Source organism: Nannospalax galili, unplaced genomic scaffold (assembly GCF_000622305.1).
Source record: "Nannospalax galili isolate Female #2095 unplaced genomic scaffold, S.galili_v1.0 scaffold762, whole genome shotgun sequence".
Classification (NCBI taxonomy): Eukaryota; Metazoa; Chordata; class Mammalia; order Rodentia; family Spalacidae; genus Nannospalax; species Nannospalax galili.
In genome coordinates this window covers 645161-663461 of record NW_008350126.1, presented here as the reverse complement: position 1 = coordinate 663461, position 18301 = coordinate 645161, and the positions used below count along the sequence as shown (strand labels likewise).

At 42.7% G+C, this 18301-nt stretch overlaps 1 protein-coding gene across 3 annotated transcripts in view; it reads left to right on the top strand.

Annotated features, from left to right (window-relative positions):
* The first annotated feature begins 6650 nt into the window (after positions 1–6650).
* Faf2 (Fas associated factor family member 2) overlaps positions 6651–18301 on the top strand; it is a 64561-nt gene continuing 52910 nt past the window's right edge. For 2 of the 3 annotated variants that reach the window (XM_029570515.1, XM_008847322.3), the window contains exon 1: positions 6651–6757. In XM_029570515.1, coding sequence (XP_029426375.1) covers positions 6665–6757 — 93 coding nt within the window. In that variant the 5' untranslated portion in view covers positions 6651–6664. The remainder of the gene's footprint in view (positions 6758–18301) is intronic. The other variant, XM_029570516.1, reaches the window with a different exon arrangement.

The following is an 18301-nucleotide window of genomic DNA, read 5'->3' as shown; positions in this document are numbered from 1 at the left end:
CATTTCCATGCATGTTGCTTTATTTGATAGTTTTCTAGGACTTATGTCTTATATTGGCAAGATTAAATTTTTTTTTTATTTTTTAGAAGAAGCATTTCATTACCGCTTTAACATACTCAATAACAACTTCCAGAGCAGGAAAAAGTGTTCACAAGGATGTTGAAAACTTGGAACCACTAAAGACTGCAGAATGTGAAAATGCAGCTGCTGTGGAAAGCATTTTGGTGTTTCTTCAAAAAGTTAAAAATAGAATTATCACATGACCCAGCAACTTCTTATGGATATGTATCCATAAGATTCAAAACAACTATTCAAGCCAAAGTTATATACAAATGTTCATAGCAGTACTATTAATGATAGTCAACTGTGAGCAAGGCATCTGGAGGGTCAGCACTTGGGAGTCTGAGGCAGAAGGATTTTGAGTTCAAGGATAGGTTGAGATATAATAGCAAGATCTTGACTCAGAAAAAAAAATAATCTAAATATGAAAACAATCTAAATGTCTACCAACTGGTTTATGTATTTTAAATGTGGTCTAACAATATAGTGGGACACTATTCAGTCATGAAAAGTATTGATATATGCTTCAACATAGTTGAACTTTGAATATATTATAAGTGAAAGGAAAGATACCCACAAAGTCAATATATTGCATTATTCCATTTAAATAAAATATCCAGAGTAGGCAAATTTATAGACACAAAGTGTAGGTTAGAGTTTGCTAGTAGCTAAGGAAGGGGAAGACACATATTTTTAAATTATTTTTTTATTTTATGTGTATGAGTGTATAGCTTGTGTGTATGTAAGTATACCCATATTATGCAATGCCTAAGAATGTCAGAAGAGGGTGTTGGATCTCCTGGAACTAGAGTTACGAATGATTGTTAGCCTCCATGTAGGTACTAGGAACCAAACCCAAGTCCTCTGTAAGAGCAGTCAGTGCTCTTAACCACTGAGCAATCTCTCCAGCCCCAGAAAAGATATGTATTTTTTAGTGTTCCTTCAGCTGCTGGATCCCATGACCAATTTGCATTCATTTGTAACAGTCAACAGTGTACCTTCAGAATACTTCCCTAAGGAAGGGGAAAATTATGAATGATTTATGGATACAGCGTTTACAGTTGAGAGTACTGGTTTCCTTTCTGTTACTGTGACAAACAGCATGACCAAATGCAACTTAGCAGAGGAAGGGGTTTATTTCACCTTACAGGTTGCAATCCACAATTGAGGGGAGTCAGGGCAGGAACCCATGTAAGAACTTAAAGTAGAAATCATGGAGGAACACAGCTTGCTGGCTGTCTTGCAGGCCAGTTTATACTCAGCCAGCTTTCCTATACAGCTCAAGTCCACCTGCCTAAGAATGGGTGCCACCCACAGTGTGCTGCGCCCCTTTAAATCAATTAACAATCAAGACAATCCTCCCACAGATGTGCCCATAGGCCAATCTGATCTGGAAAATCCTTCAATTGAATCTCCCTTCTCAGGTGACTCTAGGCTGTGTCAGGTTGACAGAAGAAGCTAACAGGCCAGTAGTGATGTTTGCATAGCATTTTACTAAATGCCACTAAACTGTACAAAATAAAATGGTAAAAATGGCTTGGAACTTGAGGCAAACTTCTTACCTTAGTGTCTTTGGTGAATATCTCACTTTATAGACTTCCTGGGGGCTATGACTAATTTACAAAATCTGTTAAGGAGTCAAAAAAGATAGAGATTATTCACCAGTCCAAAACCTGGAGAATGACCATGGATTATAGAGATCTAAAAATTTATTAATTTTTACTTTTGTGTATGAATGTATTGCCTGCATGTGTGTAAGTTCACCTGTATCTCACAGTGCCTGAGGAGGTCAGAAGAGGACATCGGATCCCCTAGAACTAGAGTTACAGACAGTTGTTAGCCACCATGTGGATGCTGGGAACCCAAAGGAGGTCCTCTTCAAGAGCAGCCAGTACTCTTAACTGCTGAGCCACCATTTAATTTCCAGCTACCAGGAAAACTTTCCTTCATGTCAGAAGTCACCAGAAGCTCAGAGAGCTACAGCTGGGGGATATGGCAAAAACAACCTGAGCAAATGATTCCAATGGGGTTTGGATCTCAGTTATTGAAAGGAGCAGAAGCTTGGTATGCAGTGCTAGAACAGCAATTGCTAGTTGTATATAAAGCATTGCAACAAGTGGACTCCATCACTGGTCCCACCTCAGTAACCATAAAAACAGCTTATCTAATTGAGGGTTGGATTTAAAGTCATTTGGCAAACCCTCTTTCTTGGGTAGCACAAAATTAAACCCTACAGAAGTGGCATGCGTATTTACAGCAACATGGTATGGTGTCTGCAACTGTCACCAATGCCATACAGACTGTTCTGAAGCCAATGTACTTTCAAGCCACTGAGATCCTCCAATCATTGAACCAACAGTTAAGCCAGATAACAGTGATAGAAGGGATACCACCCATGCCTGTAGATATCCAGTACAATATGGTACAAGTGGAGCACCAAACAGGAATGGGTAACATAAGAAATACAACACCACATGGCTGGAGAAAGGAGAAAGAAAAAACAGCCAGTGGACTTAGTTAAGAACAGTATATAGCTAATAGTAAGTCATTAGACTTGGCCTGTGACAATCTGCACTGACAGGCTATCTTCAGAGGTCTAACTTTTTAGATGGCCCAATGGGAAAAGTAAAACTAGTGGGTGCTGGGTCAACAGCTATGGAGACAACAGTTGTAGCAGGAAATATATAATAAAGTGCAACAGGAATCAGAACCCCTGGTAGTTTTCCATGTGGCATCCCACAGCCTACTGAGTCCTCCTGCAAACTAGGAGGCAGGTGCCCTTACCAAAGGATGAATCAGCTGCCCTCAGGTGCCACTATTGGCTGCCCACTGGGTTCATGTAAGTCTGGTCACAAGGGAGCCAACATGGGAAGGAAAACAGATAAAGCAATTGGCATTCTTGTAAAATATTCTGACATCTTACATGTTGTCAGTCATTCAAGGCATGTTCCTGATTATGACCTTTGGTGGATGAATGCTATGACACATACATAAAGCAATTTGCCCCATAAGGGCCTGGCAAAGAGCCAATCTGGGGTTTATGCCTGTCAGTGAGGGATGAAAAATGTGTCCTCACTTCTCTCCTCTTCTCCTCTCCTCCTCCTTTCTCTTCCTCCTCCTCACTCCTCCTCCCCCTCCCCCTCCTCCTCTGCTTTGTGCACTGGGGGACTCTATTGCTGAGCTCCATCCAAATCCCCTAAATCCAAGTCAGATCTTAAGTCTGTTTTTAGCTCATCTCCATAGCAGCTATGATTAGGACCTGAATTTTTCAGATCCCTTCTGATTTAATTCTTGCCACAATCCTGTGTGACATATATAATATTGGTATGCTTACTGGTGAAAGGTGAGCAAAATGAGGCTTAGAGAAGTTAACTGGCCAAAGTCATGCAAGTAATGATGACATCAGCATTTGTATTCAGGCCTTCCTGAACAGCATGCGATATATTTTCTGACTTATATATAGCAAAACTTGGCCTCCAAGCCTAATTTGTTCTATGAGTCCTGTTACCCTTCTTGGAAACCTAAGAATCTTTAATATACAAACAATAAATAAAAACTGTTACTGACATCAATGTGTGCTATATTCAGCAATCAAGGTGCTGTGTGCCCAACTGATAGAAAATATTTCATGCTGTACCTGCTTAGCAACTGAGGGCTCGTTCTAAGATTCCATGCCTCCATGAGACAGAATTTGTTCCTCATCAGGAACAAAATAGTAAGGCATCAGCAAAGTACTATTACTAGGACTAGAGAAACAAATACTCATCAAATTCTCTAGGATAACCGCTAGTCACAAGTCCCGGCATGATATAGACATAAGTCTGGAACTCAGAAACCTAATGTGCATACACACACACACACACACACACACACACACACACACACACACATATTTAATTGGTGAGATTCATTTAATTTTCAGTTGAACTGTGTGTTTTTAGAGGACAGCAGCTATGTTCTGTTTGCCTTAGTAGCATCTAGTCTAATACTTGGCTCAAAGCAAACATTCAATAAGTACTTGTTAGATTAATTCCCAACATCTCTAGAAGAATATAATTCCCAACATCTCTAGAAGAATATAACTAATAAAGAAAAATCTTCAGACCATTCCAGAGCTGCCCTGTTCAATATAGTTGCCCTGTATATCTATATATGGCAACTGGGCACTTGAAATATGGCTAGTCCAAATCAAGATATGGTCTTAATGTAAAATTCACATCAGATTTTGAAGATTTAGTGCAGGAAAAATAAGCGATAATATTTTGGCTATATTGGGTTCAATAAAACATTACTATAATTAGTTTCACTTATTTGTGTAGTGTATGTATGTATTCATGTAGATGTGTGTACATGTGTGTTACAGGTGGAGGTCAGAGGGTGATGTCTGGCATTTTCCTTGGTCACTCACTACCTTATTTTTTTGAGACAGGGTCTCTCATTGAATCTGGAGCTCATCAATTTGCTAGGCTGGCCAGCTAATGGGCTCCAGGGATTTGCCTGTCTTTCCCCAACACCCTGCTGGAATTATAGAGCACTACTGCTGACCCTGGCTTTTATGTGGTGGATCTGAACTCAGGTCCTCATGGACCTGGCAGGTACTTTACCAACTGAGCCATCTCCCCAACCCCTCCCTTGGATCTTTTTATTAGTATTACATTAATTACACAAAGTAAGGGATATTTCCAAGTATGTATATAAAAGTACTTTGATCATACTCATCCTGTTATCCTTATCCCCTTTCTCTCTCTACACTGCCCTTCTATATTCCTACTTTTTACATTCTCCCCAGCTCCACATTCTACCTATAACAGAAAATACAAGATACTTGTCTTTGCAAAAATAGCTTACTTCACTTAACATGATCTCCAATTCCGTCCATCTTCCTATAAACATCATAATTTCAGAGCCGGGTGTGGTGGCTCATGCCTTTAATCCCAGCACTCAGGAGGCAGAGGTAGTGGGTCTCTGTGAATTCAAGGCCAGCCTGGTCTACATACCAAGTTCCAGCTCAGTGGGGGCTACTGGGAGACCATCTCAAAAAGATAAAAGACAAACAACCCCCTCACAATTTCATTCTTTTTTGTGACAGACTAAAACTCCACTGAATGTATACACCACATTTTCTTTATCCATTCATTCATTGAAAGGAGACCTAGGTTGATTCCAGTTGTTTTTTAATTTAAAAAATATTTTATTATTTTTATGTGTATGAGTGTTATGCCTGCATGTAGGTAAATGCACCTGTGTCCTGCAATGCCCGCGGAGGACAGAAGAGGCTGTTGGATCCCCTGGAACTGGAATAATGGACAGTTGTTAGCTGCCATGTGGGTGCTGGGATTCGAACCCAGGTCTTCTGCCAGAACAGTCAGTGTTCTTAACGCTGAGCCATCTCTCCAGCCCCACAACTTGATTCTTATGCATTTATAAATATGTGCATGCAGGTATTTCTACAGTAAACTGATTCTTTCAGGAATATGCCTGGAGGCTGGTTGGATGGTAGTTCTAATTTTAATGTGGGGAAGGATCTCTATACTAATTAACTAAAGAATTTCACGTGTTCCTAGTGTAGTTACTAAAGTATTTTAAATTGCTCCTCTGGCCCACATTATATTTTGATCGGACAGTACTGTGCTAGAAGGTTCTAAGTTGGACAAAATGCGGGTTTTCTTTTGCTTTTGTTTAAAGATAGGGTCTCATTGGGTAGCCCAGGTTGGCCTTGACTCAAGATCCTCCTGCCTCAGCCTCCCAAATGCTGGGAATACAGCCGTATGCTTCCATGGACCCAGAAAAGCCAAGAGAAGCATATCAGGGCATTCAAGAAAAGGCAACACTACCTGAGCATGGTGGTGCAGGCCTTCAATCCCAGCACGGGAGAGGCAGAGGCAGACAGATTCCCAGCACTCGGGAGGCAAAGCCAGGTGGTTTGCTCCAGGATGTCCAACATTTACAAGGTGGTTATTAGAACTAAAGTTAATCTCCTGAACCTAGTCCTGTCGCAGGGACTAGGGGCCAGTGGCCCAGGTCCTCGATGGCTTGAGGCTAGGCAGGCTCCCACACTATTGCCATGGGGGTGAAGAATTCTATGGGTCTGGAAGCACCAATAACACGGGTCCAAACACTCCCAACTAGAGACGGCAAAGCCTCCCCACAACTTCCTGTTCCAAGGCGGAGTCGGAAAGGCCCAACCAACTTTTGGAACCTGTTCAGATAGTCAACTTTTGGAAAAGTCAAAGGCATGGATTAAGCATCAAACTGGCGATATTTTTCAAGGGCAATAGTTTCCTGAGAAACCATCGGGAATAGTGGACATGCATGGAAAATACTTAAATGCAGTCAGACGTGGGAACTCCTCCCAGCTACTGAAGGTATACATCAGGACGCTCTCAGCTCTGACTTGACTCAGGAATCTTGGGTTTCCGGTAGATCAGCTATGACCCTCCGCAGTTTCTGGAATTATTCGGAATAGACTGGCGAACGGCGCCCTCTGACCGTGGGGTTACGAAAGGGAGCGATAGCGCGCGCGCGCAGATGCAGTTGAGTACCGGTGGCCGTTCAGACCGGATGTAGTTGCATCTGAGGTCACTTCCGGCGGGTGACGGTGCGGATGGGTCAGAAGCGTAGAGGCGGCGGCAAAATGGCGGCGCCTGAGGAGCAGGAGCTAACTCAGGAGCAGACCGAGAAGCTGCTGCAGTTTCAGGTAGCAGCGAGTACCCGGTGCAGCACCGCCGCCGCGGGATGGGGAGTGGGCCCCTCGCGGAGCGCATGAGCATCCTCAGGCTGGGGTTGGGCCCATTTCGACCGGGAGGCGGCCCCCTCCCCCTAGACGCCAACTGCCCGCATTTCCCCGGCCCCCAGCTTCTGCGGGTCCCCGGTCCTCAGTCGTCGCTGCCATCCCGGCTCTCCCTCCGTGGGTCGGCTTCCTTAGTTTGCCTGCGCGGCGCCGGTCCTCAGCCCTTGCAAGCCTGGTTAATCCGTTGGACCCTCTCCGCCCATCGACTGTTGATGTGCTAGATACTAACCCCACCGCAGAGTTGGCGTCCGTTCGCTTGCTTGACCCGCCCGCTCGCCCGCCACCATCCTCTGCTGTTTGACAAACATGTGCCGAGGGTCTCTTGGTTACCTTTGTCTTATGTTGGGGCCTGTGGTGGGGAAGAAATCACCCCACCCAGGTCTGGCACCTGCACCGGGAATGTGGGAGGATGTCACCTAGGGAAACAATGCAACATGAAGTATCATCGGTGGCTTCTGACTGGATTTGTTACCTTCGGCTTTCTCCAGAACTACTGACTATGGTCGAGGAGGGTTGGCAACTTGCAGGAATCGGCCCCCTATAAGTGGTTACTATGATGCTTAAAAATTTTGGCCCTAAGCACTTAACCGCCGAGGTGGAGAGCCTGGTTGGAGGAGACCTCTGGGGTGGTTATTATGGCATTATTAACCAATTTCTGTAGCTCTTAAATGCGTATCTTAAAAATGTCTACTCCCTTAGGATGTTTTGGAAATCACATGAGCTTATTGTTAAAAGGGCGTTGTAGCCCAGCGTGGTGGTGCATGCCTGTAGTCCCAGCTCTCAAAAGGCAGAGGTTGGCAGATCTCCCTGAGTTCAAGGCCAACCTTATCTACATAGGGAATTCCAGGCCAGCTTGGGCTACTCGTGGAGACTTCATCTCAACAAAAACAAACAAAAGGGCTTTGTAAACAGTAAAATGTGCCTAAGCAGTATTACTGTTATTAATCATTATTTAACTTAAGGTAGACCTTAAGTCAGTAGCACACTTATTTCCTAATGTAAAATGTGCTAAATGTTTATTCACCAGTATTTATGAAGAACCTTAATGCCCAGGCACTGTTAGGTAGGATACCATTCACTATATGTGATGTTAACAATTTGCTAACATTTAGCACCCATTATCTCATTTAGCAACAACTGTATGGAGTTCATACTGTGACAGCCCCTATTTTACAGATGAAGGATATGAAGCATAAGTGGCCTGGTGCTGGGTGTGGTGTCACATGCTTAATCACAGCATTAGGGAGGCAGAGGCAGGCAGATCTCTGAGATTTTTTTTAAAAAAAAAAAAAAAAAAAAAAAAAAAAAAAAAAAAAAAAAAAACAACAGCCACACATGCTGGCACATGTCTTTGATCCCAGCATTGGGGAGGCAGAGGCAGGCAGATTGCTGTGAGTTGAGGCCAACCTGGTCTACTTAGGGAGCTCCAGGCCACCCAGGGCTACATAGTGAGACCCTGTCTTCAAAACAAAAGGAAACAGCATGCTTATGTTACACGGCCAATAAGTGGTAGTGTCAGATTTAAAGCATAGTTTTTCCTGGACTTTTAATTTCTCTCTCTCTACAGTCTGTGTTAGAGCCTATAGGTAAGAGTGGGTGGTAACTGCTGTGATGCTAGTTTATTTTTGTGTGTGTGTGTTTTGGCCTTCTTAACTTGAGCAATGTATTGGAAGCATATAAATGATATCATTTATCATAAATACTATTGTAGGCATAGTTGGCACTTGATTGGAGTTTTTTTAAAAAATTTATTTTTATTTTATGTGTACGGGTGTTATGCCTACATGTGTGTAAGTGCACCCGTGTCATCCAGTGCCTGTGGAGGTCAGAAGGAGGTGTTGGATCCCCTGGAACTGGAGTTACGGACAGTTGTTAGCCGCCATGTGGGTGCTGGGAATCAAACCAGAGTCTTCTGCAAAAGCAGTCGGTTCTCTTAACCACTGAGCCATCTCTCCAGCCCTTGACTGGAGTTTTTAGTAGAGAAATTGGTTAGTACACCAGATAAGAATTAAAAACTGAATCAATGGCAGAAAACCAGATTCCACTTCTTTGTAGACTACTAATTTCAGGGTTTTGTTTAACAGACTACCTTTTACAACTTGTAGGGGTGAGCCACATGTGAAGTAAGGAGATGTGAGTTACACATTATGATATTACTTGTTCTCGAAGAATGTGACTGAATATATGGCAGCTTTTCTGTGATAAAGTGCTTCAAGACTTTCATATTTGTCTTTGGTGGACATCTTTATCAGAAGAGAGGTGGATATCAGGTTAATAAAGTTGTAATAATACTAAGATTATATGAAGATTTATGAAATTGAATGCATTGAGAAAATACATTATCTACTGTGCCTTAAACATGATGGTAGATCATTTATAACTATTATGTTTAATTCACACATTAGCCTTATAAAGTACCATAGGTGCCTGCTATCAGGTGAAGAAACAGATCTGTTGATTAATTTTGGTCAAGGTCCTAATTCTGTTAGTGGAATTCTAATGGGTCTAGATCAGGACTGAAAGGCCACAACAACTTGAACCTTTGAAGGAGGAATAGGATTTCAGCAGATGGTGGGCAGGAGAGTGTTCAAGCTGAAAGCATAAGTTACACAGAGATGGGGATGTGTAGAGTATGTTTGTGGTAATGGATTTAGAGACTTGTGAGTAGAAAATAAGACTGGAAAGGTAAACTAGGGCCAGATTTTGGAGACCTATCATGACTGCTCTATTCTGTTGGCATAGCCATCAAGGGTTTATAACTAGGGAGTAACAGTAACCAACAAACTGTATTTGCTTCTTTAGCAATATGGACCATGTGCCTAGACTCTCCACAGGTATTGGGATAGAACAAAGTAGCACTGCTCGTTCTCAGTGTGTTTCCTCATTTCATACATTAAGATTGTGCCAGGCCTGTTGGCTCATTCACACCTTTAATCCCAGTGCCAGCACTTAAGGGGTTGAGTTAGGAGGATTGTCATAGGTTTAGGGCTAGCCTGGGCTACATAGTGAATTCCAGGCTAGCCTACAAGGTCAGATTCTATCTCAGAAAGCCTAAATAAATGGATTAGTGAAAGTAAAATTTTTCAGAAATCTCAAATTTCCCTTTTTTGTGTGTGACGTAGTTTATTTGGGACTCCTTGAGGGATATTTATTGGGTTTTTCTCAGTTCATTTGATATTGCCAAGAGGTAGGGGTGTGTGTGTGTGTGTGTGTGTATTTATTTATTTTGGAACCAACTGAGTAGAATAATGTAGACATTATAAGAGCTAATGCAAGTGTGTGGAAGATTACTTTTATTGCAATCAATTTCCCCCAAGTTTCCAAATACATAGACTTATCCCACTGCTTTAGTTTACTGTCTCTAGGTAGCTGTTTTAGCACCAAGACATGGGTGGCATGGTCAGAGAAAGAGGGCTAAAGGTGCGATGTCATAGAGGAAGAAGGGGTCCCTTTCCTGCTTGTGTAGGAATAAGACATTTTTCTCTATTTACATATTTGTTTGCTTTTTATTTATTTGGTTTTGGGGGGCTTTTTGGTTTTTTTTGTTGTTGTTGTTTAAGACAGGTTTCCCTCTTGCCCCAACTGGCCTAGAATTCACTATGTAGACCAGGCTGGCCTCAGTCTGATAGAGATCTGCTGGCCTCTACCTCCCTAGTGCTGGGATTAAAGGCTTGAGCCACTATGCCCAACTTGTTTGCTTTTTTTAAAATATTTTATTTATTATTTTTTGTGTATGCATGTATTGCATGTAGGTAAGTGCACCCGTGTCATGCAATGCCCGCGGAGGACAGAAGAGGCTGTTGGATCCCCTGGAACTGGAGTTACAGACAGTTGTTAGCTGCCATGTGGGTGCTGAGATTTGAACCCGGGTCTTCTGCAAGAACAGTCAGTGTTCTTAACCGTTGAGCCATCTCTCCAGCCCCCCTGTTTGCTTTTTAAATTAAAAAAAAAAATCCATTTTTGGGGTCTGGAGAGGTGGCTCAGTGGTTAAGAGCACTGGCTGCTCTTGCAGGTGACCTGGGTTCAATTCCCATCATCTACATGGTGGCTGACAACCATCTGTCACTCCAGTTGCAGGGGATCCACACCCTCTTCTGACTTCTGAGGGCATTGCACAACATGGGTGCACGTACACATGCAGGCAGTATACTCATACACATAAAAATAATAAAATAATTTCTTTTAAAAATTGCATTTTTGCCGGGTGTGGTGGTGCACTCCTGTAGTCCCAGCACTTGGGAAGCAGGGGCAGGTGGATCTCTGTGAGTTCAAGGCCTGCCTGGTCTACATAGTGAGTTCCAGGACAGCTGGGGCTGCAAAGGGACCCTGTCTCAAAAAGACCAAAGAAAATAAAATTGCATTTTATTGCCAGGCCTGGTGGTGCGTGCCTTTATACCCAGCACTCGGGAGGCAGAGGCAGGTGAGATCTCTGTGAGTTCAAGGCCAACCTGATCTACATAGAGAGTTCCAAGCCAGCTAGGATTATAGTGAGATCCTGTCTTAAAAAGACAAAAAAAAAAAAAAAAACTTGCATTTTATTTAAATTGCATATGGGAGCATACATACCATGGTGTAGGTGTGGATGTCAGAGGACAATTTGCAGGAGTTGGTTTGTTCTCTCCTTCCACCAGGTGGATCCCAGGGATCAAACACAGGTTTCCAGACTTGGTTGTGAGTGCCTTTATTGGCTCAGCCATCTCTAGTTTTTTTTAATGTGCACGAATGTTTTGCTTGCATGTATGTAAGTGTACTGTGTGTATGCAGTGCCCATGTAGGCCAGAAGAGGGGTTGTATTCCCTATCCCCTGGAACTGAAGTTAGGAATGATCATTAACCACCATGTGGGTGCTGGGAATCGACCTGAGTCCTCTATAAGAATAGCTAGTGCTCTTAATTGCTGAGCCATCTCTCCAGCCCCAATTTTTTTTTTTAATTTTATGTGTATGAGTGTTTGCTTACATATGTGTAAGTGCACCACATGCATGCCTGGTGTACAAGGAGACCAGAAGTGGCCACTGGATCCCCTGGAACTGGAGTTTTTTGTTTTTTTATTTATTTTTTTGTCTTTTTTGAGACAGGGTCTCCCTGTAGCTCCAGCTGGCCTGGAACTTGCTATGTAGACCAGGCTGGCTTTGAACTGACAGAGATCCACTTGCCCCTGCCTCCCACCATGCCAGCCTCCAGCCCCAAATTTTTAAAAATTATATATATTTGCTTTATCTACTGAATAATCATATCAGCCCTGTTTGTTTTTGAGAAAGGGTCTCATTGTGTAGCTTGTATAGATTAGGCTCACCTCAGCTACCACTCAGAGGAGCTGGAGAGTACAGGTGTGTACCATCACACCTGATGAAATTATTCATTTTAAGTGGATAATAGGGCATGACTCTTACCCTTTTACAGAAAATAAAGCATGAACTCCTTAGAATCAAATTTGTAAATCATTTTTGAATATTTACATTTGGAAATTGGGGATAGGGATGATATACATGATGTTTTTCATTTGTGCGTTTAAAAACCTGCAGTGATCTGTTGGATTTCTCCCTTCCTCCACAGGGAATTTGACACTGTAAGGAAAACATAAGCTTTGAAATTCTGAGCAAACATGAATTCGCTTTTCAGTGTAGCTGCTAGTGACTTTTGTAGTCTTGGCTAAGTTTTCATATTGAACCTGTTTTACTGTAGAATGGGGACACTATTTTTCTTTAAAAATTTTTTTTTTGTATTTTGAGACAGGGTCTCCCTGTAGTTCCAGCTGGCCTGGAACTTGCTATGTAGACCAGGCTGGCCTGAATTTCACAGAGGTGTGCCAGCACACCTGGCTTAAAAAACCTTTTTGTAAATTTATTCTTTGACAATTTCGTACGTGTATATAACTTATCTTGATTATATCCACCTTGATACCCCCCAGCATGTCCCCTTCCCACCTTTATGCCCTCCCCTTGTGACACACTGAGTCCGGTTAGTGCTCCCTGTTGGAATATTGGCTGATCTTGGCTTGATTTTGTGCAGGTAAACATAGCTGCAGTGAGTTCATGAGTGTAATGGCCATGTCATGTTCCGAAGACAGCATTCCATAGCACTCATCCCCATCCTCTTGCCTTTAGATTCTTTCCACCCTTCTTCTACAGTGTTTCCTGTGCCTCGTGTGTTTGAGGGGGTGGTAGTTGATAAAGATGTCCCGTTTAGGACTGAGCGCTTAGTTGACTATTTAGAAGATACTTTGACAACATGCCCATTTAGCAAACAACAGTAGTAAGTTATCTCTTAGTGCCAATGATCCCTGAGCCTTTGCCTTTTGACTAGGTTAACAATATCAGATGTGAATTCCCTTCTATGGAGCAGGCCTCAAATCCGACCAGAAAGTATTTGGTTACCCCTTAATCAGTCATGCCACTATTGTGCCAGTGAACATATCTTGCCTAGCAGGTCAATATTGTGGCACATAGAGTTCACCACTAAATAAGACCATTGATGAGTTCTCTCTCCCGTTGGCCTGCATAGCACCTTCAGGCATTATGAAGGCTAGCCAGCAGGGAGAATGCTTTCAAGTCCATTTCAGCTTGGTTTCTGAATGTCCCACAGTCAAAATGTGTTGTGTCTTCAGCAGTAGAATCTTATTATTTAATTATGGTGGACAGCCAAAAGCAATGTCAGTCCCCTGTGTTGTTTTAATCATGTGTTTGTGTGTGTGTTTGTCTGTGTGTGGATATGTGCATCTAAGTACAGATGCCCAGAAGAGGGCATTGGATCCTCTGTATTTGGAGTTACAGACAGTTGTGAGCCACCTGATACGGGTGCTGGGAACCAAACTTGGGTCCTTTGCAAGAGTAGTATGTGCTCTTAACCTCTGAGCCATCTCTGTACTCATTTATTTATTTGTGTGTGTGCGCGCATGTGTGTGTGCATGCATGCACATGCCTGCTCATCTCTACGTGTACCACATGCATGCAGATGCCTAAGGAGGTCAGAAGGGGGTGTTAGATACCCTAGAACTGGAGTTACAGTTGGTTGTGAGTCAGCTGGTATGGGTGCTGGGAATGGAACCCAGTTTCTCTGCAAGAGGCTAAGACATCCCTCGAACCCCTTGCTAGCCCTCTCTTGAAATTATATTTTTTAGTTTATAAAATAGTGGGTTTCCATAAGGGTTTTTCATACATCCATAGTTTTGGTTAGTCCCAATCCTCTAGTCTCCTATGTAGACCAGGCTGGCCTGGAACTCATAAAGATTTCTCTGCCTCCTGAATGTGCTGGGATTAAAGATGTGTACCACCAGGCCCCGCTTTGTTTTTTTGAACTCACAGTGTAGTTCAGGCCAACCTTGAATTTAGATTCTTCTGCCTCTGGAGAACTAGGATTATAGGACTGCACTACCTTATCTGACTTTTTTTTTTTTTTTTTTTTTTTTTTTTTTTTTTTTTTGCTTTTTGAGACAGGGTCTCCCTGTCCTGGAACTTACTATGTAGACCAGGCTGGCCTTGAACTCACAGGGATCCACCTGCCTCTGCCTCCCGAGTGCTGGGATTAAAGGCAAGTTCCAGACCAGCTGGAGTACAGAGAGACCAAAAAAAAAGAAATTACCAAGTAATTCATGAATATTCTAAGTCAGCAGTATGTAATTCTATAAAACAAGTAAGTCTTGCTGGGCATGGTGGCACATACCTTTAGTCCCAGCACTCAGAAGCAGAGGCCAGCCTGATCTACATAGTGAGTTCCAGGTCAGCTGGGGCTCCAGAGAGACCCTGTCTCAAAAAGACCAAAAAACAAAACACAAGTAAGTCTCATTTTATTCCCGCATCCAAATTTTGGGATTATTGTGTATCTTCATGTAGGTTTTTCTGCTATATGTATAGATTTTTTTTTTTGGTCTTTTTGAAACAGGGTCTCCCTGTAGCACCAGCTGGCCTGGAACTCACTATGTAGACCAGGCTGGCCTTGAACTCACAGAAGTCCTCCTGCCTCTGCCTCCCAAGTGCTGGGACCACAGACATGTGCCACCACGCCCAGCTCTATGTGTATAGATCTACAAATGCTTCATTTAGAAGCTTTATTCCCTCAACCTAAGATCTGAGTATAAGAGATATCCTGTATTTTCTAAGTTCTGATTTTTATATTCTTTTTCTGTTTTTCATTTGTGTGTGTGGTGTGCATGTGTGTATATGCATTTTCTCCGTGTGTGTGTGTGTGTGTGTGCGTGTGTGTGTGTGTGTGTGTGCGCGCGCCTATGCATGTGGATGCCTGAAGTTGATGTTGGGATTCATCCTCCGTCTCTCTTCTACCTTATTCATTGAAGGCAGGATTGCTCAATCAAACCCAGAGTTTGCTGATATGAGTAGTCTTGCCAGCAAGCTTGCTCTGGAGGTTCCCTTGTCTCTGCTTTCTGTAGCTGGAATTAGTGGCACCCTCCCTGCCCACCCAGCAATTACATGGGTTTCTGGGGATCCTAACTCTTCTGTAGTGCAGGTTTTAACCACTGAGCCTGCATGTAGGTAGGTGCACCTGTGTGCCTGCCGAGGTCAGACAAGGGTGTTGGATCCCCTGGAACTAGAGTTATGGACGGTTGTCAGTTGCCATGTGGGTGCTGGGAATCGAACTTGAGTCTTCTGCAAGAACAGCCAGTGTTCTTCACTACTGAGCCATCTCTCCAGCCCACACACTGCCTCTCTTTTTTTTTTTCTATCTCTCTCTTTGTTTATTTATGTGTAAGAGTGTTGGTCTGCGTGTATGTAAGCACATCATAGGCATGTGATGCAACAGTGCCCATTGAGGCCAGAAGAGGGGATCAGACTCCCTGGACCTGGAGTTAAGGACGGTTGTGAATCCTCATGTGGGTACTATGAACTACACCTGGATCCTCTACAAGAATAGCCAGTACTCTTAACCACTGAATCATCTGTCCAGACCCAACTATTTCTCTTTTTAAAGCTTTATTTAATTTATTATTACTGCATATGTGTGATATGGGGGCAGGGCACATGTTTTCCATGAGTGAAGGTCACAGGCCAGTCCTCTCCTTCCCACCTTTACGTGGGTTCCAGGGATTGAATTCAGGTTGTTGGGCTCATGTGCCAAGTACCTTAACCCACAGAGCCATATTGGGTCTTACTCAAGTATTTCTGCTCCCATCAGTTAGGCTGTATTGGGGGCTAGGTGGTACTGGAGATACAGACCTGGACCTTGCATGGAAAGCAAATTCTCTACCACTGAACAACATGTCCAGTCCTTGATTATGTCCTTTTTAAAAAAATTATTCTATTCTATTATTTTTATTTTACATGTGTGAGTATATTGCCTGCATGTGTTTAAGTGCACCCATGTCATGCAATGCTTGAGGAGGACAGAAGAGGACTATTGGATCCCTGGAACTGGAGTTACAGATGGTTGTTAGCTGCCCTGTGGGTGCTGGGACTCAAACCCAGGTCCTCCTCAAGAGCAGTCAGTGATCTTAACCTCAGAACCACCTCTCTAGCCCCTCTCCCTTTTAAACATTTTATTTATATGTGTATGAATGTCTTGCCACCATGTGCATGAGTTCACTCATCTTGTGCAGTGCCTATGGAGGCCAGAAGAGGACATCAGATCTCCTGGAACTTGAGTTGTGAGCTACTATGTAGGTGCTGGGAACTCAAACCAGGTCCTTCGCAAGAGCAGCCAGTGCTCTTAACCTGTTAGCCATCTCTCCATCCCTTCATATGTCTTTTTGATGAGAGTCAATGATGTTTGCTCCTTAAATCATTGTGTACTGATGTTTGTCATATACATTTAATTAAATATTTTATGGATGAGCCAGGTGTGGTGGCACACACCTTTAGTACCAGCACTTGGGAGGCAGAGACAGGCGATCTCTGAGTTCAAGGCCAGCCTCGTCTACAAAGCGAGTTCCAGGCCAACCGGGGGTACAGGGAGACCCTGTCTCAAAAAGACCAAATATATGTGTGTGTGTGTGTGTGTGTGTGTGTGTGTGTGTGTGTGTGTGTGTGTGTGTATTTTATGGATGAATAAAATACCAGTTACAAAAATTGCTTTGTTTGTATGAAATAAAATTAAATGTTTTGGAAAGGGTATTTCAGGGACAAGATACTGGAAAAGAATTGCTATTGAATTAATTATATAAGATAACTAAACATCTGAAGGAAAGTGATTGTGATACAGGATTGTACACTTACTGTTTGGAAGCTTTTTAAGGTTACACAGTACTTAGAAGAAATCCAATGTGGTTTTGCTAGAAAAATCCAAGACTACCAGGGAATTTGTTCTCTTTTATCAAGATTGATTGCTTCCTAAATGTGTGTGTACTTCATTCAGCTGTTAAGAGCACTGACTGCTCTTGCAGAGGACCTGGGATCAGTTCCCAGGTGAAGTGAAGTATGATAATGTATAGAATATTTTTATTGCTTTAAGTGACCTTTCAATTAGTCAACTACTTATAGCTCTCATTCTTGTTGGGCAGGAGACCTTGTCCTGTCTTCCTCTATAAGGATCTGCGTATACCTGTGAAAGTCAACAGTGCATAGCACTTAGTTGTGAAGACTGACTCTGGAATAAGGCTACCTGGATTTGAATTCTCCCTTCTCCAGTTACTCTATGGCTCTGAGCAAATTATCACATGTCGTAGCTTAGTTTCTTTATGGATTAATAATATTACCTACCTCATAGGGTTTTAATTATCAAATGTTAATGTATCTGGCCGGTTGTGGTGGCCTGTGCATTTAATCCAGCCCTCAGGAGGCCCAGGCAGGTGGATCTTTGTGAGATCAAGGCCACCCTGATTCACATTGTGACTTCCAGGCAGGCTGTGACTAGAAGACCCTGTAAAAAACAATAAAACAAAAAAAGCAAAAAAAAAAGTTAATATAGCTGAAATATTGGTAGATATTAAGTACTTGAATGGTAAGTTTTTTTAAGATTTATTTTTATGGAGGCTGGAGAGATGGCTCAGCTGTTAAGGGCACTGACTGCTCTTGCAGAGGACCCGGGATCAGTTCCCAGCACCCACATGGTGGCTAACAATCATCTGTAACTCCAGTTACGAGGAATCATATGCCCTCTTTTGACTTCCTTGGTTATTGTACAACATGGGTACACTTACATACATGCAGGCAATACACTCATATACATAAAATAAAAAATGATAAAAATATTTTTAAAAGATTTATTTGTGTTTTATTTATGCATATGTGTGTATCTATGTCAGTATATGCTGTGTGTGAGAGTGCCTAAAGAGATCAGAAGATGGCATCAGATCTCCTGGAACTAGAGTTTAAAGGCAATTGTGAGCCACCTGGTATAGGTCCTAGGAACTAAACTTGGGTCTTCTAGAAGAACAGGAAGCTCCCTTAACCACTGAGCCATCTCTCCAGTCCCCAGTTATTTATTCATTTATTTATTTATTTATTTATTTTGGTCTTTTTGAGACAGGGTCTCCCTGTAGCCCCAGCTGGCCTGGAACTCA